The sequence below is a fragment of the Pongo abelii genome, chromosome 9 (assembly GCF_028885655.2).
Source record: "Pongo abelii isolate AG06213 chromosome 9, NHGRI_mPonAbe1-v2.0_pri, whole genome shotgun sequence".
Classification (NCBI taxonomy): domain Eukaryota; kingdom Metazoa; phylum Chordata; class Mammalia; order Primates; family Hominidae; genus Pongo; species Pongo abelii.
Genome location: NC_071994.2, coordinates 5827464 through 5854529, shown reverse-complemented (window position 1 = coordinate 5854529; position 27066 = coordinate 5827464). Strand labels below are relative to the sequence as shown.

At 59.1% G+C, this 27066-nt stretch overlaps 1 protein-coding gene across 5 annotated transcripts in view; it reads left to right on the top strand.

Moving 5' to 3' along the window:
• Window positions 1-1131: 1131 nt before the first annotated feature.
• Window positions 1132-27066, top strand: part of TPCN2 (two pore segment channel 2) — a 46054-nt gene continuing 20119 nt past the window's right edge. For 3 of the 5 annotated variants that reach the window (XR_008511001.1, XR_008511002.1, XR_008511006.2), the window contains exons 1-12: window positions 1290-1489; window positions 6426-6490; window positions 7114-7190; window positions 7568-7745; window positions 9869-9985; window positions 15190-15296; window positions 16206-16278; window positions 23550-23652; window positions 25270-25335; window positions 25672-25736; window positions 26239-26339; window positions 26956-27037. Coding sequence is in view for 2 of the 5 variants with exons in the window: in XM_024255841.3 (XP_024111609.1) it covers window positions 1381-1489; window positions 6426-6490; window positions 7114-7190; window positions 7568-7745; window positions 9869-9985; window positions 15190-15296; window positions 16206-16278; window positions 23550-23652; window positions 25270-25335; window positions 25672-25736; window positions 26239-26339; window positions 26956-27037 (1143 nt within the window). In the remaining 3 variants the exon portion in view is untranslated. Of the gene's footprint in view, window positions 1490-6425; window positions 6491-7113; window positions 7191-7567; window positions 7746-9868; window positions 9986-15189; window positions 15297-16205; window positions 16279-23549; window positions 23653-25269; window positions 25336-25671; window positions 25737-26238; window positions 26340-26955; window positions 27038-27066 lie in introns of all 5 variants that reach the window. The other 2 variants (XM_054524191.2, XM_024255841.3) reach the window with 2 other exon arrangements.

Genomic DNA, 27066 nt, shown 5'->3' with positions numbered 1-27066 from the left:
TGATCAGCCTTTCACTGAAATACACAATTTACAGGTTGCAGGGGTAGAGGAATAGTCACTCAATGCCTTAGTCTGGCTCGGTGAATCTGCACTTTTACAGCAGAGGAAGCAATCAGGTGAGCAGAGGGATGACTTAGAGTTCCATCCTTTGTTCGGAACCTGTGAAGATCAGTTGTCAATTTACATTGTCAGGGTAAAATTCAACAAAACTGTTTTAGGGTAAAGATCTTGGGGGCCCACAAAAAATTTCCTAGTGGGCAAATTGTGAGGGAGGTATGTAGCTTTTTAAATCTTTGTAGTTGTTTTATTAAAGAAGAAAAGGCGAGGCAGTTTGCCCAACGCGGTTCCCAGCTTGACTTTTCCCTTTGGCTTAGGTCCTCAGATTTATCTTCCTTTCACAGTTATGATGGTAAATTTTAGGTCATATTTATTTTAAACCCTCACCCCTCCCCAAAACGGGGAAAAACCAAAGAGATGTAGCAGAAGGGTAAGTCACAGAGATTGGAAGCATCTTGCAGTATCCTTTTTTTTTTTTTTTTTTGAGATGGAGTCTCGCTCTGTCACCAGGCTGGAGTGCAGTGGCGCAATCTCGGCTCACTGCAACTTCAAGCTCAGCTCACTGCAACTTCCGCCTCCCGGGTTCAAGCGATTCCCCTGCCTCAGCCTCCGAGTAGCTGGGACTACAGACACATGCCACTACGTCTGGCTAATTTTTTGTATTTCAGTAGAGACAGGGCTTCACCATGTTGGCCAGGATGGTCTTGATCTCCTGACCTAATGATCCACCTACCTCTGCCTCCCAAAGGGATGGGATTACAGGCATCTTGCTGCATCTTGAAGCGTCTTCAGTGTGCTCTTGCTTGCTGGCTCTGATGATGGAGATGTTCAAGCCATCGTGGGAATGCAGTGGCCTCTAGGAGTGAGAATGACACCAGCCAACATCCAGCAAGAAGACGTGGACTTCAGTCCTAGGCCCATGGAGACAATTCTGTTAACACCCTGGATGAGCCTGGAAGTGAGCTTTCCCCAGAGTCTGCAGATAAGAGTCCACGGCAGCTGACATTTTGACTTTAGCCTCGTGAGGCCCTGAGACAGGAGGTTTCCTGCCCAGCCCTCGGCCCTTAAGCCCCAGAACGCTGCCCCGCCCTGGGTGGAAGGAAGCTGGGCTCCACCCAGAGGGGCGGGGCCCTTTAGCTCCGCCCCACTCAGGAGACCGCCCCCCCTTTCTCATTGGCTGGGAGTGCAGGGATCCCCTGCGTCACAGGGCCGTCCGCTCCCCAGCCGGAACGCCAGGGGCGGGGTCTCTGCGCCTGCGCAGTGAAGCTGGGCGCCCTCCGGGCTTGAGCTTCTGAGAGTCGGGTCCGGCGCGCGGGCTACCGGATGGCGGAACCGCAGGCGGAGTCGGAGCCCCTACTGGGCCGGGCCCGCGGCGGTGGCGGCGACTGCCCAGCGGGGCTGACCACTTGCCGTAGCATCCAAGTCGGCCCTGGTGAGCCGCCCGGACCTGGGAAGGGGACTGGCCCAGGAGACCAGGGTCGCGCGTGGGGGTCCCGCTGTCCGAGCACCCCGCGTTCTGCCGGGCTCGCCCCCACCAGGTTCGAGTCCGAGCGGGGCCCGGGCCGCGCCGGGTGCCAGGGGAGCCGGTGTTCTGAGGGCGAGTGGGCTGTGTCCTGCGGACCCGGACCGGGGTCAGGGCAGAACTGGGGTCGCTTCCGTGTCGCGTCCTGATCCCGACCAGCCGGGCGGAGAGGCCCTCTCCCAGCCTTGGGCAGCCCCGAGGGAATCGGCCCCTTGCGGCAGGCACCTTCCGTGTGCCCGGGCGGGCACAGACCCCATGCTTCCCCAGGGTCGCCTGATTGACTCAGAGAAGGCAAGCACTTTGATTTTTCCCGTTTCTTCTGGGAAAAGCAGAGGCTCACAGAGAGGCGTTACCCCACCCAAGGTCACACAGGCAGTAAGTGGCCGAGGTGGGATTCGAACCAGCTGGGACCTAAGAGTCCTTTCTTTGTAGGGTACCTTTACCGGTCCCACTTCCCGTGGGGCTGGGGCGGGTCCCCTAGACGGGGGAGGCTTCCTCCCCTTGCTGTCTGCCAGCCCAGAGTCCCCTCCCCACTCCCTCCTGCCCTTCCTGTTTTTTGTCCTAGTCTGAAGATTGCTGAATCCCCCCCGAGGGTGGGGTGCGTCCACCCCTCGCTGACACCAGGGGAATTAGGTTCTGGATTAGAGGTGGAAGGACCTTAGCTTCACTTTACAGATGAGAAAACTGAGGCCCAGAAAGGCCCTGAGACCTGCCCAAGGTCACAGCCCTCTGTTCTGGTGTGGCTGCTGCTCGAACCACTCTGAGAATTCACACCTGGCTGCTTCCCTCTCTGGCCTCTGTTTCCTTCTTCTCTGTCTGGAAGGAACTGGGTTGGAATCCTGGTGCCCACCCACTGGTCTGTGGCATGTGCCCATCCATGGAGTAATGAGGGGCCAAGGAGGAGACCCTGACAAGAGATGAAAAACCAGAGGCCAAGGTGGCCACCCTGTCTGCTCACCTCAGAAGCTGCCTCCAGGAAGTTCTTCAGGTGCTTCCTGGGACCAGTCAGGAACGAGATCTTCAGGGAGCAGCTCTGGCAGGCCCCTTGATGAGACGCCCAGCATATGGCACCGTTCAGGGAACACGGACTTTGTGTATAGGGGACTGGGCGTCTTTCTGGGGCTGCCCTGGCTGTGTGACCTTGGCAGGTTGCTTAACCTTTCTGTTTCTTTTTTGAGATGGAGTATCACTCTGTCACCTAGGCTGGAGTGCAGTGGCGTGATCTCGGCTCACTGCAACCTCCACCTGCTGGGTTGAAGCGATTCTCCTGCCTCAGCCTCCCAAGTAGCTGAGACTGCAGGCGCACGCCATCACACTTGGCTAATTTTTGTATTTTTAGTAGAGATGGGGTTTCACTGTGTTGACCAGGCTGGTCTCAAACCCCTGACCTCAGGTGATCTGCCTGCCTCAGCCTCCCAAGGTGGTGGGATTACAGGCATGAGCCACTGTGCCTGGCCATGCTTCACCTTTTCGAATCTCAGTAAAAGGGAGACAATACTAGGGACTGCCTGGCGGGCATTGTGAGGATTCAGAGAGAATCCAGAGTTTGTCCTCAGCACAGGGCCCGGCAGGCTGGTGTGGGGGCCAGTGGCGGTACTGGGTAAGCACTGTGATCATTGCAGGTCCTCCCTGGCAGGTGAGACCCGCTCTGCTGGGCAGTGTGGCTGACGAGAGGAGGCTCTCAGGGAGCGCTCTTTGTCCCTATGCTGTGGCCTCAGCCAGGGCTTCTGAGAACGTGGACAGGACGCTCTGTGTTCTGAATCCCCTTGGCCAGGGTCCCCGGCAAGACTGGCAGACTGTGGAGCCGTGGAGACTCCGAAAAGCTCATTCAGTCTCTGTGCTGAGGCCTGTGCCGGGCTTTGAAATGAAGGCCCTGTGCTCTGGTTTGCAAGTCCTGTGGTTGGTCTCTTGCCAACGGGTTGTGGGGGGGCTGCTGCTGTGGGTGCCCCAAGGACCCCAGCGGACCCTGCTGTTGGGTCGTTTTGGCTTGGCCCCACCTGATGGGGCCGGGGTCAAAGGTTGAGAACAGTTGTTTTCTCTTGTTTCTGGGTCAGAAAATCACACTCTTACTGGTTATCAAACAAGTCAGAGGACAAGGGATTGCGATGCTATAGAGGCTTTCAGAATAACTGAATGCTTATGAAGGGCTCACTTAGCAAAGTACTCTGGCTATAGTAAGTCATTCAGTCTGTACTTAGCTCCTGTTGGGTGGGGGTCCATGAGGACCTGGAGCACCGAGAGGTTAAGGGACTTGCCCAGGGTCACACAGGATGCTGGTCAGGACCCTACACAGGTTGTGCAGCCTGGAGCCTGGAGCAATAGGGGAGCGGGAGCTCAGACCTGGATGTTGCGGGTCAGAGGCTTGGATTAGGAAGCCGTGTCGAGGCCTGGTGTGCGGGATGCAGCATCTCAGCCCCTGCTGTCCTCTGTGCCCTGCAGAACCCTTCAGCCCCGGTGGGGTGATGGTGTGTGGACAGGTGATTGTCCTCCAGGGTGATGAGCTCAGGGCGGGGCAGCTCTGTGTGGACAGGTGATTGTCCCCCAGGGTGATGAGCTCAGGGTGGGGCGAGCTGCCCCAAGGGAGTCCCTGGACCCACAAATTGGGGGATGGTGCTCCTGGCAGAAGCAGCAGCCTGAGTAAAGGGTTGGAGGCTTTGGAGAGCATGGCCTTGGCAGAGCCAAGTTCAGAATGAGTGGCACGGAGGGTTGAAAGGCAGGAGAGAGGCGGGCCGGCAAATGTGGGAACCTGCAGTGCCAGGCCAGGGTGGAGTGTGGGCCTGGAATAGTGGGGGCCCAGGGGAAGCTGTGATGTGCTTCTGAGTGTTTGGAATAAGATCCTCGGGCTGTTGCAAGGTGAAACGGAGGATGGCCAGACCCAGAATTTTACAAACCAGCAACCAAAAAGCCAGGCGAAAGGGAACCACGAGTGCTGGATGGTTCCAGGGATGCCCACCACTGTTGGCCCGGGATGGCTGGCCTGGGTGGGTGTGAGTACTTTCCATGGTCCTGGGGTTGGAGTGAGCCCTGGAACTCGGCCGCTTGTCTGTTGTCTAAGAAGCTTGTATCACTAGATCTCTCCCGGTAGAGATTCTGTCTTCTCCCAGGGAATCTGGTAAGGTGGGGCCTCTCAGATCACCGGCCCCCCAGGCTCCCTTTGGGGCTGTTCATTTATTCATGGGATAAATCAGCTTTGAGTCCTGTGTGCTTGAGTTCTGGGCTCTGCAGATACAGCAGGGAACAAAACAGTGTGGCTTCTGTTTACAGCGATCCCAGGATGTGCTCAGGGGACATAAACAGTAGCCACTTTCAGAGCTTCCCTGGGGTGACATTCGGGTGTCCTCGGGGTGGGTCTCGTGGCTGTGCATGTGGGCACCAAAGCCTCAGGGAGGGAAGGCTCTTGCGCCCGGCAGTGCAGCAGGGCCGGGCAGAGCGAGGGTGGGGTCCAGTCTCCTGCCTCTGTCTGGGGCCCCCCACACCTCTAATCCGTCCAGGGCCCAGCTGCCTCTACCTCCTGTCTCCAGGCAGGAGCCCCGAGGACAGGGGCAGCTGCCTCCCTAAGGATGGCCAGCGGCGTGGGCGGGTCATGGCCTGGAGCTCTGCCCGGGGACCAGCACCTCCCGAGGCCTCTGCTGCTGCCTCCCGTGTCACCCCATTGTCTTAGTGCAGCTGTGGGCCCCAAGGGGCCAGGTGTAAAAGCCGAGTCTCAGCTGAAAAAGCAGCTGCTTCACCCTCTCCCCGTGCTGGGAAGTGTCAGCCTCTCCGGGTTCCTCAGTTGTTTCGGGTTGAGCTTTCCTTCCCTCTTGGCCTGCTGGGGAGCAGCTCTGCAGCGAGGCCTGCGATGTGGGTGGGTGGCCCAGGCCCCCCGCAGTGGCTCAGTGGTTGACCAGGTGCGCCCGCTGGCTGCTCCGTGGCAGGCGAGGGGCTTGTGAGCAGGCCAGGGTGCTGGGTCCTGGCTTCTGTGCCGCCTGACTTTTCCTGAAGGCCCCTCCTAGTCAGGAGCCACTGCTGCTTTTGCCCAGGCCTGCTGGGAGGTTCCACCCTGCTTGTGCTGTTGGTAAAGGCGGGCAGCCACCGTTCACCACGGAAGGCACCGGCAGAGGCTGGGGGACTCGCGCGTTGCCACAGCTCTGACCCTGGGAGTGATTTGGGTGGGCTTGCCTGGGCCCACGGACCGGGACAGTGAGGGGGCGGGACCTTGGTAGCTCTCCTGAAGCCTCACGGCGGTGCCTTCGGGTTCTAGATGCCAGTTCTCCCTGTCGGTGTTGAATCCGAGGTCTGGTTTGATGGGGGTGGGTGGGACACTGGGTGCAGTGTCCTGGCTCATGAAGGCTGTGCAGGAGCCAGGTAGGGCCGAGCGGAAGAGGGGTGACAGCAGCCCCGTGTACCGAGCATGCTTGGGGAGCGTGGCAGGGGGCTCTTGCGCTCCTGCGTCGCACCTCACAGTACCCTCTGGGGAGCCGATTGGGTGGCTGTAAATAGCCCCACTTGACAGAGGAGGAGCCAGTCACAGCCTTCCTGCCAGCATGTGGAGGAGCCGGGCCCTGAACCCCGAGGCTGGTGCCAGCGCCCTGCAGGACGCGCTCTTTTCACGGGCTTGCTGGGTGTGTGCGCTGCATGTGGAGGTGCCGTGCCCTGGGCCTGGCCTCTGCGTGTGATGCCGAGGCACTTACCTGGTTTGGTCCCTGCCCCGGGCAGGTACGCGCAGCCGCACTGCCGGGTGGAGTCATCTCTTTACAAACGGCCTTGGGAAGAACCGCAGCCGGCATCTTTCCTTGATCACGGGTGTCCTGGAGGGTGAGGCCATGTCATCCTGCTCCGTCACCTGATGTGTCCCCTCTGCCTGCAGGTGCCGCGGCCAGGTGGGACCTCTGCATTGATCAGGCTGTGGTCTTCATCGAAGATGCTATTCAGGTCGGTGGCACCTGCTCCCTGTGGCCGGGCCTGGGGGGTGGCCGCCCTCCGATTGGCTCACCCCTCCAGGGGCGACTGACTGGGTCCAAGGCCTCCGTTGCTGGACTGTAGGTTAAGAGAACTGAGGGTGGAGCCTCTGGGCACGGCTCTCCGTCAGTCCCCGGAGGACTTGTCTTCTGCATCCTGGACGCATTTGCTGCTTTGATGCACCGTGTTCTGAGGCCTGTCGTGGACCATCCCATTCTAGGTCCTGGGTGGGTGGGGGCATCCTGGAGGATGACACGGCTGCACGGGGCGTGGGAGGGTCAGCCTTGCACAGAGAAGAGAGAGCCTCGCAGGCAGACACGGGCACAGCTGTGCCCTCAGCAAGTGTTCCCTGAGCGTTTGCTCACGCACCCACCCACTCTGGGTGTGTGGCCTGCGAGGTCTTGTGTGTTGGGCAAACCTCGTGGTTTGTGATGGTGTGGGCCTGCTGGGTCAGGGCCAGCCACGTCCACACGCTGAAGCGTCCCCTGTGATCCACAGCCTGAGACTTGGGCCTGTCTCGTGTGTGGTGTGGGGCTCGGGTCACGGCCCACCCTGCGTGCACCCCTGTCATGCCTTGTGTGACTTTTCGCTTCTAGTACCGCTCCATCAACCACCGGGTGGATGCCAGCTCGATGTGGCTTTACCGACGGTATTACTCGAACGTGTGCCAACGGTGAGAACGCACCCATGTGGAACTCAGGGTTCCTGCCGGCTTGCATGGCGGGGGAGGCTGGCCCCCACCTGGGGATCACCTGGTCTCAGGGTCCAGGCAGGCTCCCCACTACATAGATAGGGCGGTTACCATCATCCTCTCCGGAAAGGAGATGGCCTGTGATGGAAGGCTCCTTCTACAACAAGGGTTCCTTTCTGGAATGCTGTAGTCAGCCCTTGGCAATGGAGCTTTGAGCAGATTCGTGATCTCCCCAGTCACGAGTGTCCACGCTCAGGCAGCGCCAGCTCCCGCGCTTCGGACTGGGGAAGCTCCTGATCAGCCTCTGGGCCCTGAGGGCTGCTGGCTCCTGTGTTTTCATGTTTCTGTCCCCTTTCCAGGACTTTGAGCTTCACCATCTTCTTGATCCTGTTTTTGGCTTTTATCGAGACCCCATCCTCGCTCACCAGCACGGCGGACGTGCGCTACCGCGCTGCCTCCTGGGAGCCGCCCTGTGGCCTGACCGAGAGTGTCGAGGTGCTCTGCCTGCTGGTCTTTGCGGCTGACCTCTCTGTGAAGGTGAGGCGGGCACCAGGCCCTCTACATGCTGCCCCGGCCTCCCAGCGCCTGGCCGCTGCTCTCCTGGTTTATTGCTGATTCTCTGGAGCGAGCTGCCTTTTCCCCAGACTTTGTACTTTGTACTTTCACCCGGTGAGCAAGGCATACTTTCTTGGACAAGCAAGTGCCTGAGGCAGAGGTGGTGTCAGCTCTCCTCCTTCTCCACCATGCAAACTGAGGCCAGTGTGCAGTCAGCTCTCCTCCCTCTCCACCATGCAAACCCAGTGTGCCATCAGTTCTCCTCCCTCTCCACCATGTGAACTGGGGCCAGTGTGCCATCGGGGGTGGCGCAGGCTGGCAGGGCCTCTGGAAACAGTCCAGGATCTGCAGTGCTGCTGTGAGGACAGGTCCCAAGTGAATAAGTGAGGCCCAGGTGGTCCCTCCTCAAGGCTCATCCTGCCACCCCCAAAGAGAAGAGGAGAGGAGGTGTGCGTGGGGCAGAAAGGGGTTTCTTATGCACACAGCAGCTGCTGCATGTTTGACTCTGGGTTCTGCCTGTGACGCGGTCCTCCCAGAAGCTGGAGGTGGGCCTTTGGTGCTCACCTAAGCTTCTGAGCCTCGTCAGAGCCTTAGTGCCTTTCCAGGGAGGTGCAGGCTACGTGTTCTATTTTTGTCAAACAGTGATTCCAGTGCTGCGGTCTCAGGGGCCCCCACATCCACGCCCATGGTGTTAGATCGGGCCCTGGCTGCAGCTGTCCTCAGCGCCAGCCCTGCCGCTCCTTGGCTGGGCCTTGGGCTCACGTGGCTTCCTGGTCGCGTGGGGCCTCTGCCCGGCACTGCCCTGTAGTCCCTTGTGGGCAGGGCGGGCTGTGTGCTGACCGAGGGTTGTGGCTGGATGCTGTGTGTGTGATTGCAGGCCCCGGGCAGTTTCTCATTTCTTCCTTTGTAGCTTATCATGTGGTTAGCAGGTCTGGGGGTTTTTCAACTGGAACTGAAACTGGCAAGAGGTTGTCATTAGCGTTTTTTGAATGGTTGGTGTGTTTGAGAAGTGTCAAAAGGTGAGAGAGGGTACATCAGCAAGCTGTGACCTCTGGGGGCTGTCTTTTATTTTATTTTATTTAATTTATTTATTTATTTTGAGACACAGTCTCGCTCTGTTGCCCAGGCTGGAGTGCAGTGGCGCAATCTTGGCTCACTGCAACCTCCGCCTCCTGGGTTTAGGCGATTCTCCTGCCTCAGCCTCTCCAGCAGTTGGGAATACAGGCACGTGCCACCACGCCTGGCTAATTTTTTGTATTTTTAGTAGAGACAGGTTTCACTGTGTTAGCCAGGATGGTCTCGATCTCCTGACCTCCCAAAGTGCTGGGATTACAGGTGTGAGCCACTGTGTCCGGCTGTCTTTTATTTATTTATTTATTTTTGAGACAGAGTCTTGCTCTGTCACCCAGGCTAGGGTGCTGTGGCATGATCTCAGCTCACTGCAGCCTTCGCCTCCTGGGTTCAAGTGATTCTCCTGCCTCAGCCTCCCAAGTAGCTGGGATTACAGGTGCATGCCACCATGCCCGGCTAATTTTTCTATTTTTGGTGGAGACAGGGTTTCACCATGTTGGCCAGGCTGGTCTCAAACTCCTGACCTTGAATGATCTGCCTGCCTCGGCCTCCCAAAGTGCTGGGATTACAGGCATGAGCCACCGCCCTCTGGGGACTTTCTTGATGATGGGAAATGGCAGTTAGGTAAGGGAAGAACAGACCAGACCTCACTTCCCAAACTGCCTTGCTGTGGCGGCGGAGACCTGCCCACTGAGCCGGTACTCTTCTAGCCTTTTCCAGAGTGCATTCTGTGTCTTCTCAGCCTGCACAAGGTGGTTGGTTAGATAGGCAGAACAGGCAGGAGCCTCCGGTTACTGATGAGGACCCCAGGCCAGAGAGCTTCGATGCTGCCTGAGACTGCACAGCGAGTCCCTAGCAGGCTTGGGCGGGAGCTCGGGCCTCCTGACTGCTGCTCTGCGTCCCGTGGGGACCACACTGTTGTGGAGGCGCACCCTGCTCTGGTCGCCTGGTCCTTGCCCTGCGCACCGTCATTGTCTGGCTGCAGGGCCAGCATGTGGGGCTGCTTGCTACTCACCCACCCGTCTCTCTTGCAGGGTTACCTGTTTGGGTGGGCCCATTTCCAGAAAAACCTTTGGCTGCTGGGCTACCTCGTGGTGCTGGTGGTGTCTCTGGTGGACTGGACCGTGTCCCTGAGTCTTGTGTGTCATGAGGTAGGTGGTGAGGCGGCCCTGAGACAGGCGGAGAGCTCTGGGGGTGGTGTGGGTGCAAGGCCCACGGGGGTGCTGGGATGGAGCCCTGAGCCCGCCAGCCGTCCTGCCCACCCGCCCAGCACTGCCCACCTCCCGTGGCACTTCCTTCACTTGTTGGCTGGGGAGCCTTGTTCCTGTCTCGCAGATGAAGACACGGAGGCCTGGATGGGCACAGGGTTGCTCCTGGCTCGCCCTGTTGGTGAGGGCGGATCTGGGAGTGAGCTCCAGGACTTCTGCCTCCCGGCTCTCCGCTCTCTAGCTGAAGGCCTCAGCCGTCCAGCCCCGGATGAGAGCGCCACACCAGGGCCTCACCATGCCCTGTAGTCAACAAGCCTCTGTGAGGCCTGACAGTGAGAAAGCCCTCTCACCCGGCCACGCTCAGCCCTTTCCACCGCAGCACCTCAGTTTCCCCTCAGAGCATCCAGAAGCACCCCCTGGGCTTTGGGAGAATAGAACTGGGAGAGGTGGGTGCGGAGTCAGCAGAATCCATTGGGGTCTGTCAGGAAGCAGAGCACCGCAGGTGCCTCGTGGAGAGAATGAACAGAGGGCCTAAACAGGCTCTGAGAAAGCAACAGTGAAAGGAGCCCAGAACCCAGAACCGCCGGGAGCAGCCCCACCCCTGGGCAGGGGACAGGGGGGAGAGATGGGGGTTGTTAGTACCTGGAGGCCCAGGGGAGGGGTCCATAGAGCTAGGACCTTGCCCTCTGTCCTCTGGGAGGGGGTGCTGTCCGGTGGGCGCTGGTGCTTCCCAGAAGCTCAGTGAGGTTGGTCCCAGCTGTGCTGATGGGGAGGCTGGAAGCTCCAGGTACAGCTGATAGGAGCAGCCTAGTGAGTGCATCTCCTGTCCCCGCCTGCCCCAGGGCCCTGCTGGCAGGACCTGGTGGGGAGTAGCCGCTAAGGAGAGCTGGAACAGGCGGCATCGCGGCCCACAGCACGGCAGAGCGGAAGGGTGGCTGGAGGGCAGCCCCGTTGTGCTGCTGCGGGGCCTCCGTGGCCGCCTCCTTCCTGTCTCCCAGACTCGGCAGCTTCCTGCAGCCTCTTCCCTGCAAAGGGAGAGCCTGTCGCGTGACTGCCCCAGCAAGGGGAGCGAGGACGGCCCTCCCACCGCCATTTCTGAGTTACGGTTGTGGCAGCTGTATCATGTTCTGTAACTTACAGGCTAAATTGTAAGCCACACCAAGAATCCTTATATGAAATTAGGATGGGGAAGGAGACAGGAAAAAGAGACACAGGTCTACGTTACAAGCAAGGAAAAAAACGAATAAAGGCCTGGTTTTATACCTGGCCGTGGGCCCTGCCTGGATCTCTTCTGCCACCTGCTCCGCGCTCCCTTTGCCTCCGCCAGCTCCCCAGCTGGCCCAGGTTTTTCACCTGGCACGGGGACTGGACCTTCCTCCCTGAGGGGCCCGAGTCCTTGGTGGTCCTGCCTTTGGAAGGCTGGAGTTTTCTGCTAACTTTTCCTGTGGGACATAGGAGTATGAGGTGGCCCAGAGGACCCCCACCCAGCCCTCCCTGCTGTTCTCAATGGCAGCAGCCAGCCTGCCCGCTCACCCCGCTGGCGTAGCAGCCCTCTTTCCATGAACAAGCTATGGTCCAGCGTGTGTCCTGGTGGAAGCATCCCCACCTTGGGAGTGGATATTTCCAGAGCAGGGACCCAGAATGGGGGAGGTGGGAAGTGGAAAGCTGGCCATCCACCTGTGCCTCTTCACCGTGTTCACTCCCATTGCCCTTGCTGGGTCCCAGTGGGTCCTGGCTGGGGGAGAGAGAGCCCTGCCGAGTGGCCTCTGGTTCAGAGCCTGTGCTGTGCCCTGTGACCCTAAGCTGACAGCGTTGCTGAGTCTTCCTAAGGCTCTGGGACCCTTCCTACAGCCAGCTACTGTGGGGCCACGCCGGGGCTGCCCCGGCTCTTTCACCTGAAGCAGCATTTGCAGGGCTGTGAGTGGGACACAGTGCCCCACTGAGTTCATTCCCCAAGTCCTAGGATGGTGCTGGGAGAGGTGTTGGGGGCAAGGCAGGCAGATCCATAACCTGCATGGCTGTCTGTCCCGGGAGGACAGATGAGCGACGGTTATGGGCAAGGGCCCCTCTGTTGCCAGGGGGCTGTCTCGGGCCGGTGCCTGGCCCTGCCTCTGGCTGAGTGGTTGTGCTGTTGGCACCAGGCATAGCCTCCGTGTCTGTCGTGGTGGCCGCTTTGTGTGTGGTGGAGGGAGTTAGGAGCAGGGTGGCTGAGGGAAGAGGCCCAGCTGCATCCACAGGACGCCTGGTCCTGGCCGGAGAGCCTCCTCTCCGCGATGCCCATGGTGGGCGTTCACGTGAGGCACCAGCTCCTTATGCCACGTGCCCTGCAGAACAGCTCGTTCAGAGCAGCTGGTCCACATGCTTCCTCCCAGACCTCGTCCCCAGTCTTCCACCCTTCTTTCTCCACGCTCCTGTCCTCCACCTGGGAATGTCCCCTTTCTCAGTCCACACGGGACCGCCCAACCCTGCGCACTGCAGAGCTTTCCCTTCCGCAGCGTCCGTGCGGCGCTTTCTTGATGGAGGCTGAAATGCGCATGTGTGTGTTTCTGGCTGGGCCGGCTATTACTCAGCACGTCTGCAACACAGGCCTGAGGTTTTCCCCTGTGGCCAGCTGTCCAGTCATAAAGAACTCCCACAGGCATCGGGTGGCTTGCAGGGAGGACTGGGTGCCCCCGAGCCTTGTGGCTGGGGGGGTTGGATAATACGGGGGCTGCCGGTCACTGTAGGGTTTTGCCCGTTCACTCTTGTCTTTGCAAGGGCTGTTTGGACGTGGTTTTTCCTCAAGACCTTGGGTCTGAGGGTCCCGGGGGCTTGACTGGCATTGTGGTGGGTTGTCCTTGGGGGCTGGTCACCTGGATGTACCTTCCAATCCTCATAGAGGCCTCATGGCCCCAGCTGTCAAGGGAAGGCCCTCAGGTTGGGCTCTTGTGTCTGGGGAAGCTATGCTGTGGTCTGTGTCTGACTACAGGTGAGGGTGCAAGTTCCTGGGCAGGGGAGGGGACCCAGCAGCACCTTCAGCGCCTCCATGGCCTGTAGAGGGGCTGAAAGAAGCCTTTTGTTATCAGGCCCTAAGACCAGAGTTTCCAACCAGTGGGCAGTGAGTGGGTTCCGGGTGAGCTGGGCGCACAGGGCAGGGGCCAGAGCCCTGAGCAGTTCTCTGTTCACCGCTGTTCCCTTGGCCTTCTCAGTCCTGCACCAGGCCCTGGGGTCCCTTTTGAGGATGATGATTCACTTGGAGTGAGGGCTGGGGATCAGTCACTGGCAGACATTCCGGAGGGCCTGCCGTGCTGCTGCTGGCTGGACTTTGGTGAACAGAATAGGCAGGTCTCTTGTCCTCTCAGAGCCCCTTCTGGAGTGAGAGAGAGACTGCCAGTGCACAGAAGTGCCAGACACAGAGTGTGATTCCCAAGTGTGGCGGGTGCCGTGCTGGAGAGGAGCCCAGCAGCCCTGGCAGAGGTGGTGTTCTGCAGGTTGCGGGGGGCTGCGCCAGCTGGCTGGGCAGACACTGGCGGCCTGAGGGCCGTGGCCTGTGAGGCCTGGGAAGGGGCTGGACTGGCCGGGCCTGCTCCGTGGACCCCAGAGGCCATGGGCAGAGCCGTGGGCAGCTGTCGGAGGGTTTTGGTTTTGTGCAAGGAGCTGACAGCTCTGCGTTTCTAAAACAAGATACTGATGAGGCTGCGAGACTGCAGTGGAGAGCGTGGATTTGAGATTGACAAGTGCCAAAGTGTAAACGTGATACTCAAGGGACTGAATCCGGGTTTGAGGCAGAGAGAGGAGGTGGGGGCAGGGTGCCCAGCACAGGCGGATCGGGCAGTGCGGGGGCCCGAAGGGCGGCCAGGAGCACCAAGGTAGCCCTGTCTGGTGCCAAGGGCGCCAGGGAGGATGGGAAGGTGCTCATGGGGACCCCCAGGTGGATCCCAGTGGCCAGGAGGGGAGGACGGGCTGGGATAGGAGCAGGAGAGTGAATGGAGGGAGAGCAGGGAAACGCGGCATGACGGAAGCTGTGAGAACACTGGTGTGTGATGGTTGGGGCAGAAGGTGGTGACTGAGCCAATCCTGAGAGGGCTGGGGTGGGTTGACAGGACTGGGTGGTGGCTGTGGGTGGCCGTGGGTGGCCGTGGGTGGCCGTGGGTGGGCCCTTCTATCCCCACGGAAGGAAGGCGGGGAAGATGGGGATACCTGTGTGAGTGTGTGTGTGAGAGTGTGTGTGTGAGTGTGAGTCTGTTTTGCGTGGCCATAAAGTAAGACCTGAGGCTGGGTATTAATAGAGAAGGGGTTTATTTGGCTCACGGCTCTGTAGGCCGCATGGGAAGCATGGTGCTGGTGTCTGCTTCTGATGAGGCCTCAGGAAGCATCCACTCATGGCAGAAGGAGATGGGGAGCAGGTGTGTCACATGGCGAGAGAGGCCCCCAGACTGCTTTTAACAACCAGATCTCTCGTGAACCCCTCACCTGAAGTCATTACCGCAGGGAGGGCACCAGGCTATTCACGAGGGATCCACCCCACAACCCAAACCCCTCCTGCTAGATCCCGCTTCCAACATGGGGAATCAGATTCAACATGAGATTTGGAGGGGACGCACATTCACACCGTGTGAGTGTTGAGTATGGGAGCAGTGAGTCTGGAGGGTGCTGTGTGAGTGTGGGGGTGTGGAGGTGGGGCTCCTGGGGGCAGGGTCTGTGTCTGGGAGGGGAAGGCTTGGAGATGGGGGTATGAGAGGAGGCGGGTTGAGGGTTGAGGAGGCGGGGATGGTACCCTGAGAGGCCAGGTGTGCTGGGCAAGGCAGGAGGGTCCCAAGGGAGGCATGGGGCCACCACCCTTCCAGCTGTGTCCTGGGTGGGCAGAGGGGAGGATGGCCTTGGACAGGGACGGGGACAGGTGTTAGGATTGGGGAACCTCTGTGTGCAGCGCCCAGGAGTTGGGAGATGGGTAGGGGGAGACCTGCGACAGGGAAGGACTGCAGAGCATGTGGCCTGGAACAGGTCTCGAGGCCAGCTCTGGAGCCAGGCCCTCCACTCTGAGCTCAGTGACCCTGGAGTGGCCCCCAGGGCACCGGGGTCTCTGAACCGTGTGCCCATCTGGGATGGTCGGTGAGGGGTAGAACTAAGCACTCGACGTGGTCCTCAGTTTCCTGGGTCTCTTCCAGCCCCTGCGGATCCGCCGGCTCCTCCGCCCCTTCTTCCTGCTGCAGAACTCCTCTATGATGAAGAAGACCTTGAAATGCATCCGCTGGTCGCTGCCGGAAATGGCCAGGTGGGCTCTTGGTGCCCCGGGCTCGCAGGGTTGGGAAGGGGCTCTCTTTGCCCCAGGCCATGTGGTTGTGGGTGGGGCCCACCGGAGTCTCATCTTGGACTGCGTGCTGCACATCCCTGGCTGGCTGGTGATGGTGTGGGGAGGCTGCTGGGGGGGCGGGGGCGTTTGGGGTTTCTGTGGTTCCAGCAGTTCCCCAGAAGCCTCCCAGCAGCCTTCGAGCTAGGGCCAGGGCTGCAGACACCCCGACCCCAGCTCAAAGGCTGCTGAGTCCCATGGGCTCCCTCTGATGGGTCTCCTCTTGTCCCCTCTGTCCCCCTGTGGCTGTGCCCTGCCTCTCCCCTCTGCCGTCCCCTCCCACTCATGGTGTCGGCATGCTGCCAGTCTAGACTTCATAAAGCTGAGCTGCTCCTGACGGCACCCCTGCTTGGAAGCCCTCGTGGCTCTTGTTGCCACTGGAAGTGTAGGGCTCTCTCCCTGTGCCCCAGGTCCAGCCTCCATCCAGCCTCGGCTCACCCCGGTCCCGATCCCCTGCCACCCTCTGCTCTTGCCAGTGGCAGCGTTGCCCGAGTCCCTAGTGGCTGACCCCTCACCATCCAGCTCAGATGAACGGAAGTGGCCTCCCCTCTGAGAGCCCTGGGTCCTTGGATGCTGTCTCAGCTGGACCCCCAGGGTTTCATTTGTCACTGTCAAAGAAAGGACCCTGCCAGGGTAGGACCAGGCCTTTCCTCTGGGCCCCATGAGCTGAGCGTGAGGCAAGGCCCTCGGGGAGAGGGGGACCCAACTGCTGCCTGGATCTACGCCAGCTGCTGCAGACTCCTGGGCGCTCCTGTCACCAAGCCCTGCAGGCAGGTCAGGTGTCCCTGCCTGTCCGCCCTCCTGGCCCAGGCTGAGTGCCGTGCTCTCCCCCAGCGTCGGGCTGCTGCTGGCCATCCACCTGTGCCTCTTCACCATGTTCGGGATGTTGCTGTTCGCCGGTGGGAAGGTAGGGTGCCCATGGTCAGGGTCTGGGAATGGGGCTGCCCTGTGCTGTGACTAACAGAGGGGGCTGGGCTGGTGTCTGCTGCCGTGTCCTAACCCATGTGCAGACTCTGTCCAGTGATAGCAGTGGCCCATCTGGGGTCCAGGAGTCTGCCTTCGGGTGGCCACAGTGTTCCACCACCCCACTGCCCAGACACACCTGTCTGTCCTGGGGTCTCCTGGGCTCAGGGCCACTTGTCCTCTGTCCTGGCTGCCCCCTCCCACCCTCCTCTGCTCCCTCCCATCCTGACTCAGTTCCCCTATCCTCCTTCCCACTTCCCTCCCTCCCTCCCTATCCCCCGCCCCTCCCCGCCCCTCCCCGCCCCTCCCCACCAGGCCGTTCACTGAGGGTGGGTCCTCCAGCCCCGCTCATCCTTCCTGACAACCAGGCTGGCCCTGCGCCCTCTCTGACTGCAGCCCCCAAGGCTGTGCTGGCCTATTGGGAGGGCCCTCACCTCCCACGCCCTCTCCTGCCACTAGTCTCTCCCACCATATCCTCCTCTGCGGCTGCCCCGGGGCCCAGCAGCTCGTTGCTGTGTGGAGGTGTCTTCCTGTCCCCCCACCCAGCTCCAGTGCTATGTGTTTGTCCTCCTGTCCTGGCTGAGGGCGCCATCCTTCTTGGGGCTGGGGCCACGCTGCGTCTCTGCGGCTTTGTCATGGGAGTGGACGGTACTCAGCCTGCGCTGCTATTCCTGTTTGTGGCCGTGTTGGGGTTTGGTGTGTGTTGTCCAGAAGGGGAAGGCTGAAGCCTGCGTTCTCACCCAGGGCGAAGCGGTCATTGAGCCCCCTGTGTGTGTGTGGAGTCTGCATGTCTGTGTGCATGTTTGTTTGTATGTGTAGGTGTGTGGTGTCTATGTCTGTGTGCTTGTTTGTTGTCTGTATGTGTGCATGTGTGGTGTCTGTGTGCGTGGTGTCTGTATGTCTGTGTGTGTGTGTGGTGTCTTATGTGTGCGTGGTGTCTGTCTGTGTGTGTGTGTGGTGTCTGTGTGTGTGGTGTCTGTGTGTCTGTGTGTGTGTGTGTGTGTGGTGTCTGTGTGCGTGGTGTCTGTATGTCTGTGTGTGTGTGTGGTGTCTTATGTGTGCGTGGTGTCTGTCTGTGTGTGTGTGTGGTGTCTGTGTGTGTGGTGTCTGTGTGTCTGTGTGTGTGTGTGTGTGTGTGGTCTCTGTGTGCGTGGTGTCTGTATGTCTGTGTGTGTGTGTGGTGTCTTATGTGTGCGTGGTGTCTGTATGTCTGTGTGTGTGTGTGGTGTCTTATGTGTGTGTGGTGTCTGTATGTCTGTGTGTGTGTGGTGTCTGTGTGCGTGGTGTCTGTATGTCTGTGTGTGCGTGTGGTGTCTGTGTGCGTGGTGTCTGTATGTCTGTGTGTGTGTGTGGTGTGTGTGTGTGGTGTCTGTGTGTGTGGTGTCTGTATGTCTGTGTGTGTGTGTGGTGTGTGTGTGTGGTGTCTGTGTGTGTGGTGTCTGTATGTCTGTGTGTGTGTGTGTGTGTGTGGTGTCTGTGTGTGTGGTGTCTGTATGTCTGTGTGTGTGTGTGGTGTGTGTGTGTGGTGTCTGTGTGTGTGGTGTCTGTATGTCTGTGTGTGTGTGTGGTGTGTGCGTGTGGTGTCTGTGTGCGTGGTGTCTGTATGTCTGTGTGTGTGTGTGGTGTCTGTGTGTGTGGTGTCTGTATGTCTGTGTGTGTGTGTGTGTGTGTGGTGTCTGTGTGTGGTGTCTGTATGTCTGTGTGTGTGTGTGTGTGTGTGGTGTCTGTGTGTGTGGTGTCTGTATGTCTGTGTGTGTGGTGTGTGTGTGTGGTGTCTGTGTGTGTGGTGTCTGTATGTCTGTGTGTGCGTGTGGTGTCTGTGTGCGTGGTGTCTGTATGTCTGTGTGTGTCTGTGTGCATGTGTGGTGTCTGTGTGCGTGGTGTCTGTATGTCTGTGTGTGTGTGTGCATGTGTGGTGTCTGTGTGTGTGGTGTCTGTATGTCTGTGTGTGTGTGTGGTGTCTGTGTGTGTGGTGTCTGTATGTCTGTGTGTGTGTGTGGTGTCTTATGTGTGCGTGGTGTCTGTATGTCTGTGTGTGCGTGTGGTGTCTGTGGGTGTGGTGTCTGTATGTCTGTGTGTGTGTGTGGTGTCTGTGTGTGTGGTGTCTGTATGTCTGTGTGTGTGTGTGGTGTCTTATGTGTGCGTGGTGTCTGTATGTCTGTGTGTGCGTGTGGTGTCTGTGTGTGTGGTGTCTATGTCTGTGTGTGGTGTGTGTGTGTGGTGTCTGTGTGCGTGGTGTCTGTATGTCTGTGTGTGTGTGTGGTGTCTGTGTGTGTGGTGTCTGTATGTCTGTGTGTGTGTGTGGTGTCTTATGTGTGCGTGGTGTCTGTATGTCTGTGTGTGCGTGTGGTGTCTGTGTGTGTGGTGTCTATGTCTGTGTGTGGTGTGTGTGTGTGGTGTCTGTGTGCGTGGTGTCTGTATGTCTGTGTGTGTGTGTGGTGTCTGTGTGTGTGGTGTCTGTATGTCTGTGTGTGTGTGTGGTGTCTTATGTGTGCGTGGTGTCTGTATGTCTGTGTGTGCGTGTGGTGTCTGTGGGTGTGGTGTCTGTGTGTCTGTGTGTGCGTGTGGTGTCTGTGGGTGTGGTGTCTGTGTGTCTGTGTGTGCGTGTGGTGTCTGTGTGTGTGGTGTCTGTATGTCTGTGTGTGTGTGTGTGTGTGGTGTCTGTATGTCTGTGTGTGCGTGTGGTGTCTGTGTGTGTGGTGTCTGTATGTCTGTGTGTGTGTGTGGTGTCTGTGTGCGTGGTGTCTGTATGTCTGTGTGTGTGTGTGTGGTGTCTGTGTGCGTGGTGTCTGTATGTCTGTGTGTGTGTGTGCATGTGTGGTGTCTGTGTGTGTGGTGTCTGTATGTCTGTGTGTGCGTGTGGTGTCTGTGTGTGTGGTGTCTGTATGTCTGTGTGTGTGTGTGGTGTCTGTGTGCGTGGTGTCTGTATGTCTGTGTGTGTGTGTGTGCGTGTGGTGTCTGTGTGCGTGGTGTCTGTATGTCTGTGTGTGCGTGTGTGCGTGTGGTGTCTGTGTGCGTGGTGTCTGTATGTCTGTGTGTGTGTGTGTGCGTGTGGTGTCTGTGTGCGTGGTGTCTGTATGTCTGTGTGCGTGTGTGGTGTCTGCGTGGTGTCTGTGTGTGTGTGTGTGTGTGTGGTGTCTGTGTGCGTGGTGTCTGTATGTCTGTGTGCGTGTGTGGTGTCTGTGTGTGTGTGTGTGTGTGTGTGGTGTCTGTGTGCGTGGTGTCTGTATGTCTCTGTGTGTGTGTGTGTGTGGTGTCTGTGTGCGTGGTGTCTGTATGTCTGTGTGCGTGTGTGGTGTCTGTGTGCGTGGTGTCTGTATGTCTGTGTGTGTGTGTGTGTGTGTGTGGTGTCTGTGTGCGTGGTGTCTGTGTGTGTGTGTGTGCGTGTGGTGTCTGTGTGTGTGGTGTCTGTATGTCTGTGTGTGTGTGTGGTGTCTGTGTGCGTGGTGTCTGTATGTCTGTGTGTGTGTGTGTGTGTGTGTGTGGTGTCTGTGTGCGTGGTGTCTGTATGTCTGTGTGTGTGTGTGTGCATGTGTGGTGTCTGTGTGCGTGGTGTCTGTGTGTGTGTGTGTGCGTGTGGTGTCTGTGTGTGTGGTGTCTGTATGTCTGTGTGTGTGTGTGTGTGTGTGGTGTCTGTATGTGTGTGTGTGTGTGTGGTGTCTGTGTGTGTGGTGTCTGTATGTCTGTGTGTGTGTGTGGTGTCTGTGTGCGTGGTGTCTGTATGTCTGTGTGTGTGTGTGTGTGGTGTCTGTGTGTGTGTGTGGTGTCTTATGTGTGCGTGGTGTCTGTCTGTGTGTGCGTGTGGTGTCTGTGTGTGTGGTATCTGTGTGTGTGTGGTGTCTTATGTGTGTGTGGTGTCTGTATGTCTGTGTGTGTGTGTGTGTGTGTGGTGTCTTATGTGTGCGTGGTGTCTGTCTGTGTGTGTGTGTGGTGTCTTATGTGTGCGTGGTGTCTGTCTGTGTGTGTGTGTGGTGTCTTATGTGTGCGTGGTGTCTGTATGTCTGTGTGTGTGTGTGGTGTCTGTGTGCGTGGTATCTGTGTGTGTGTGGTGTCTTATGTGTGTGTGGTGTCTATGTCTGTGTGTGGTGTGTGTGTGTGGTGTCTGTGTGTGTGGTGTCTGTATGTCTGTGTGTGTGTGTGGTGTCTGTGTGCGTGGTGTCTGTATGTCTGTGTGTGTGTGTGGTGTCTGTGTGTGTGTGTGTGGTGTCTGTGTGTGTGTGTGGTGTCTGTGTGCGTGGTATCTGTGTGTGTGTGGTGTCTTATGTGTGTGTGGTGTCTATGTCTGTGTGTGGTGTGTGTGTGTGGTGTCTGTGTGCGTGGTGTCTGTATGTCTGTGTGTGTGTGTGGTGTCTGTGTGCGTGGTGTCTGTATGTCTGTGTGTGTGTGTGGTGTCTTATGTGTGCGTGGTGTCTGTATGTCTGTGTGTGTGTGGTGTCTTATGTGTGCGTGGTGTCTGTATGTCTGTGTGTGCGTGTGGTGTCTGTGTGCGTGGTATCTGTGTGTGTGTGGTGTCTTATGTGTGGTGTCTATGTCTGTGTGTGGTGTGTGTGTGTGGTGTCTGTGTGCGTGGTGTCTGTATGTCTGTGTGTGTGTGTGGTGTCTTATGTGTGCGTGGTGTCTGTATGTCTGTGTGTGTGTGTGGTGTCTTATGTGTGCGTGGTGTCTGTATGTCTATGTGTGCGTGTGGTGTCTGTGCGTGATGTCTGTATGTCTGTGTGTGCGTGTGGTGTCTGTGTGCATGCTGTCTGTATGTCTGTGTGTGCATGTGGTGTCTTGTGTGTGTGGTGTGGTGTCTGTGTGCGGGCATGGTATCTGTATGTCTCTGTGTGCGTGGTGTCTGTATGCCTGTGTGCGTGTGCATGTGTGTGCGTATCTCTGTGTGTATGTTTGTGTTTGTGTGCCTGTCTGTGGGTGGTGGGGGCAGCTGGGTTGTGGAGATGGAACCGGCTGACAGAATCTCAGGCCTTCCTCTGTGTGACCGTCCAGTGACCGCTGCGGTGGCGCTGTTTGCCAGAGCCCGTGCCAGGTGGATGGCGTCAGTGTGGGTGCTGGAAGTGGCAACAGCCTCGGCCTTGAGGCCAGGGTGTGGTCCTCCGCCCCGGGAAGGCCGAGTGTCCCGTCCTGAGGCACCTGGAAGGGTTGGCTCCTCCTCCAGGCGTGGGTTTCTGCCCCACGAAGGGGACCTAGGGGAGCAAGGTGTACCTTGTGTAAGGGGTGAGTGCTTGTCGTGGTCTTGGCAGGAGTCTGGATCCCTGTCCGAGGCAGGACTTGAGAGGAGTGTGGGATGGTGGCTGGCCCGTCCTGCCTTCCTTCCCTGGCCGTCATGCCCTGCCAGCCTGGTCTGGGGACGGTAGCCAGGCTGTGCTTCTGGGCGCAGCGGCCGCCTTGCTTTAGCTGCCTTTGTGAGTGCGGTCCAGAGCCAGCCTGCTTGTCCTCTGCTGGCTTTGCTCGTTGTGAAGCTCCAACCTGGATTGATTTCCAAGAACCAGGGTTGGGGTTGGGGTGTGTGGTCTCCCAGCAGCTGTGATGGTGCTGTCCCATTTTACAGATGTTTCTCAGGTTGGGGCTGTGGGCTGGCTCGGGTCCATCGTCGCTGGTTGTGGCAGGTTGGGCAGGAGCCCACGGCTCCTCTGTGTTCCTGCAGAGCTGTGGCTTGGGCTGGGCAGGAGGTACGGGAAGTCACGCCTAGGGTCTGGAGCTGAATTGTAGAGGAGGAGCGTGAGGCCTGCTGGGAGGCGCACAGTGTGGGATGGGAGATGGGCCGGGGCAGGGCCACCTGCCTTGGGGAGTTCTGTCGGCTCTATGGACCTCAGCGTCTGTTAGGTGGTGTGCCTCAGCTGGCTCGAAGCCTGGCCCTAAACCTTGCTCCGTGGGCGCTCGGTGGGTTGCTTTATGTTTGGGAACGTGGTGGTTTGACTGGGTGAGAGTGGGATGGGGGAGGCCCGGGAGGCCTGGGCCCAGCACTCCGGTCCTGCTGTCCCCGGTGCCCGTTGGAGGCCAGCCTGCCCTCCAGGCCTCGGAAGGCCTCGCTCTGCTCCTCCACTCTGGCTTGGGCTGAGGCCCAGGAGGGGCCCGCCTCGCTCTCCCCAGCAGGGGAGCCTGTCCCCACCTGTGGCTCTGTGCCTGACAGCGCTCCCTGCCTTCTAACTCCCTCTCAGTGGCCCCTGTGCCCCCTCCCCCTAGCAGATTGTGGAGTCTTCACCAATTAGCTCACGTGTCCTTGGGAGCCCCTGACTGGACAGACGAGGGGACAGTGCCATTTTATAGGTGAGGCCTTGGAGGCCTTGGTGCTGTTGATGGGGCTCTGAGGCAGGAAGGGTGGCCTATGCGAGAGAGAGTGGCCATCACAGGTGCCTCCGTGCCAGGGCCTGCCTGCGGGGTCGCCCCTTGGCCAGCAGCTGGGATTGTGGCTTTGAAACGATCCCTAAGAGAAGAGGTTGCTTTGTGTGCCAAGTCCCGCTGTGCCACCTGCCCCCACAGTTCATACAACCAGTCTGGTTTGCGGGAACCACCCATCTTCCAGCTGGGGGGTCTGGAGGCTTGGTAGGCAGAGGGTGCCCACGAGCCTGGCCCGGAGTCTCAAGCGGAGTTGCTTTCCGAGCAGAAACGCTGCACATGCCAGCTGTGTTTTGTGGCTGGGACCCCTCTCAGGAAGGAGAGAGGATAGGGACTCCGGTGTGGATGCCCCCTTGCCAATGGCTGTGATTCACCACAGCCACGAGCACAGTGCCACTGAGTCCCGTGGGTGGCTGTGGGCGGCCGTGGGCCCTGACACACAGCCCCTAGAGCAGGCTTCACGAAGGGTCCAACCTATCCCACCCTGGCAGCCTGGGCCCCTCTGCTCCTCCTGCCCCTCCTGCCTCTGCCCTGTAGTCTCACTGCTCACACAGCGTATGGCAGAGTCGGCTGCGAGCAGGCGAGGTGGCCTGAGGGAGGTCACTAGGCTGGCTGAGGGCTTTTTGCTGTGGTTCTGAGCTGGCCTGCTTCTGGGCACCGTGTCCATGCGGGTGAGCAGTCTCCCTGGGTGCCCGCTCTTGAGCCCGGAGATCCTGAGTTTGGTCCTGTCTGGTCATGAGCTCACCCTGCTGGGAGACCACAGGGAGATGCAGGCTGGGCAGCGGGTGGATGGTTCCAGCCGCTTGGGTCTGGGGCCTGGAGCTCAGCCTGTGGGGTGGGGACCCAGTGGTGCCCTGGAGCTGTCGCTTCTGCTCTCAGCAGGATGATGAGCAGGACAGGGAGAGGCTGACCTACTTCCAGAACCTGCCTGAGTCTCTGACTTCCCTCCTGGTGCTGCTGACCACGGCCAACAACCCCGATGGTGCGTGCAGGGCCAGGGAGGGGCCCTGGGGGTTGGTGAGCCCAGCATGTGGGGGCCGGTTTGGGCCGCTGAGCCTTAGAACCCAGCGGGAGTGTCTGAGGCCTTTTTATCGATAAATGGAGAAGAAAGGGTGACATTTTCCTTCCTCACCTTCTTTTCCTTTCTCTTCTTTTTTTGTCTTGGTTTTCTTCTCCCTCTCTCTTGTCCCTTCTCTTTCCTTCTTTCCTTTTCTGTCTCATGCCTTTGCTTTCTCACTCCCTCCTCCCTTTTTCTTTTCGTCTCCTCTTCCTCCTTGTCTTCTCACTCCTCTGAGAAGCTGAAAGTGGCTGGTGTTCTTCATAGGGCAATGATAGCGGTGGTCAGAGGGGTCCCCCGGTGCCCTCCTACTGGAGATCAGTGGTCAGAGGGGTCCCCCGGTGCCGTCCTGCTGGAGATCAGTGGTCAGAGGGGTCTCCCGGTGCCGTCCTGCTGGAGATCAGTGGTCAGAGGGGTCTCCCGGTGCCGTCCTGCTGGAGATGAGTGGTCAGAGGGGTCCCCCAGTGCCCTCCTACTGGAGATCAGTGGTCAGAGGGGTCTTCCGGTGCCGTCCTGCTGGAGATCAGTGGTCAGAGGGGTCTCCCGGTGCCGTCCTGCTGGAGCTCCACACACCCACACTCCTGTTGCTGCCGAGGTTCAGCTCTGGGAGCCACTGGGTAGCAGCGTGTGAGGGCCAAGGGTCTTACTGGCCACGATGCTCACCCTGTGTGATGCTGATGGGGCCTCCGCTCCTCAGGTGCAAGTGTGGCCAGGATGGAGGCCACGGTCCTGGGCTTGGCTGTGGCCCAGCCACCCTGGTTGGTGCCTTTCATCTTGTGGACCATGAGTGCTGTCTCTTGTGTCCTCCGAGTCCTAGCAAGTGACCGCAGGGGGAGCAGGACTGTCTGAGTCCTAGCAAGTGACCACAGGGGGAGCAGGACTGTCTGAGTCCTAGCAAGTGACCGCACTGGGAGCAGGACTGTCTGAGTCCTAGCAAGTGACCGCACTGGGAGCAGGACTGACTGTGGGGAGGGCTGCAGGGAGGCTTTCAGCTCTGTGCGCAGATGGACATCCTTGATAGGTAGGGAGTTCCCCGTCCTGGAGGGTGTGCGAGCAGAGGCAAGAGATCGAATTTGGACAGGAAGGCCTATCAGCCCTCCCAGGAGACCTCCTTTCTTTTTTTTCTTTTCTTTCTTTCTTTCTTTCTTTTTTGTTTGAGACGGAGCCACGCTCTGTCACCCAGACTGGAGTGCAGTGGCGCAATCTCGGCTCACTGCAACCTCCACCTCCCAGGTTCAAGCGATTCTCCTGCCTCAGCCTCCCGAGTAGCTGGGATTGCAGGCATGAGCCACCACGCCTGGCTAATTTTTGTATTTTTAGTAGAGACGGAGTTTCACTGTGTTGGCCAGGCTGGTCTCGAATTCCTGACCTCAAGTGATCCACCCGCCTCAGCCTCCCAAAGTGCTGAGATTATAGGCGTGAGCCACCACGCCCATCAGTGGAGACCTCCTTTCTATTGCAAAAGCAAATAGGGTAGCGTCAGGATGGGAATGGGATCAGGTACTGAGGTTGTCAGTTTCTGTTATTTCTTTGTCCTTTCAGTGATGATTCCTGCGTATTCCAAGAACCGGGCCTATGCCATCTTCTTCATAGTCTTCACTGTGATAGGTGAGTGCAGGTAATGTGGCCAGCATTCTATGACAGGATCCCGAGAGCTCAGGGACCGATACACCCTGCTGCCTCCACATCTGTGTTTTTCACTCCAGAGATCACCCCGGGGATCCCCCGCCAACAGCTTCGCCCCAGGGATCCCCCACTCCACTCTTTCTGTTCTGTCACCACCGTTGACCTCGTCGTCCTCCCGCCCGTGACTGCGCTGGCCAGGCCACGTTTCCCTTTGCTAGGGGACACCCCCGGCGCTCTGTTCTCCTGTGCCGGCCACCCTCGCGTTGGTTTTGCTGCTGTGCTGGTGGCGCCCCTGATCGTGGCTGTCTCCTCTTGAAGGAAGCCTGTTTCTGATGAACCTGCTGACAGCCATCATCTACAGTCAGTTCCGGGGCTACCTGATGGTGAGCGAGCTCCCCCATGCTGGCTGTGCCTGGAGCTGCCGGGAGGCCAAGCAGGGTGTGGCTTGAGCTGAGCAGTTGGGTGACCCTTGCCGGCCAGGCTCCTGGTGGGATGGGAGGGCAGGGTTGCCACCTCCTGTGGATCAGCCGGGGATACACATGTGTTGTTGCTCTAGCCACTGCCAGAGATGGCAACTCCCAGGACAGCGGACCCTAGACACTTTTGAGGGGGAGCCGGGGGCCCCCCCCAACACACAGAGAAGAAACGCGGCCCAGCGTATCGCAAGCACGCCCGTCAGACACCTTCCTGTGCGGCCTGTCCTGGGAGTCTGACCAATCCTCTCATTCCCGGGGGGGTGAGGGGCTGCCCCCAGGCTGTGGGGAACTGGGCCCCCTCCAAGGCTGCCCAGACTCCCCCTCTGCCTGTTCCCCAGGGGAGGGACGGGTCGGGGGTTCTGAGCCGGGGGAGGGCTGATCCTGCCGTTCACAGCCTTCCTCTTTGCAGAAATCTCTCCAGACCTCGCTGTTTCGGAGGCGGCTGGGAACCCGGGCTGCCTTTGAAGTCCTGTCCTCCATGGTGGGGGAGGGAGGAGCCTTCCCTCAGGCGTGAGTGCTGGGCATGGACCCTCTTCTCCCTGAGGGTGGGCACTGTGGCTGCTGGGCAGGGGCCGGGTGTTCATCAGGGGCTTCTCGTGCTCAGCCTGTGCCTCGCCCCTGCTGGCTGGCACCCGATTCATGGAAACCACCATGTCCCTGGCGCTCTGTGGTTCCTGGCGTCCTTGTCCTGAGTCCACGCCTTTGTCTTCGTGCCTCCCAGGGACCCTGGGCTGGTGAAGGACCCAGTGGCCCGGCCTTCTTGTCCCCCTTTGTGCTCTTCCACCCTTCTGTGCTGACTTAGGCAGCAGAGCCAGAGGTGCAGAGCCAGAGGTGCGTGGGCCAGCTGTCCACACCACTGTCCTGCTTGCAAATGAGGGCAGAGAGCTGGAGGGACATTGCAGTGGAAAGTTCTGGTCCTGACTGCTCATAGTGGTGAAGTCAGTTTGCCCCTCCTCGGGGGGATGGCAGTGGCAGGACACTCCTTACAGGCGCTCTTGGTGTGGCTCAGGCTGCAAAGTGGCTTCATGGCAAAGCTCAAACTAGACGCCAGGGCAGGAGGACCCAGGCCGGGGTTCCAAGGGAGCCGAGCTGGCTGTGCTCACCGGGCTGTGGGTTTTCCCTGCAGAGTTGGGGTGAAGCCCCAGAACTTGCTGCAGGTGCTTCAGAAGGTCCAGCTGGACAGCTCCCACAAGCAGGCCATGATGGAGGTACCCGCCCCCTGCTCCCAGCCTCCTCT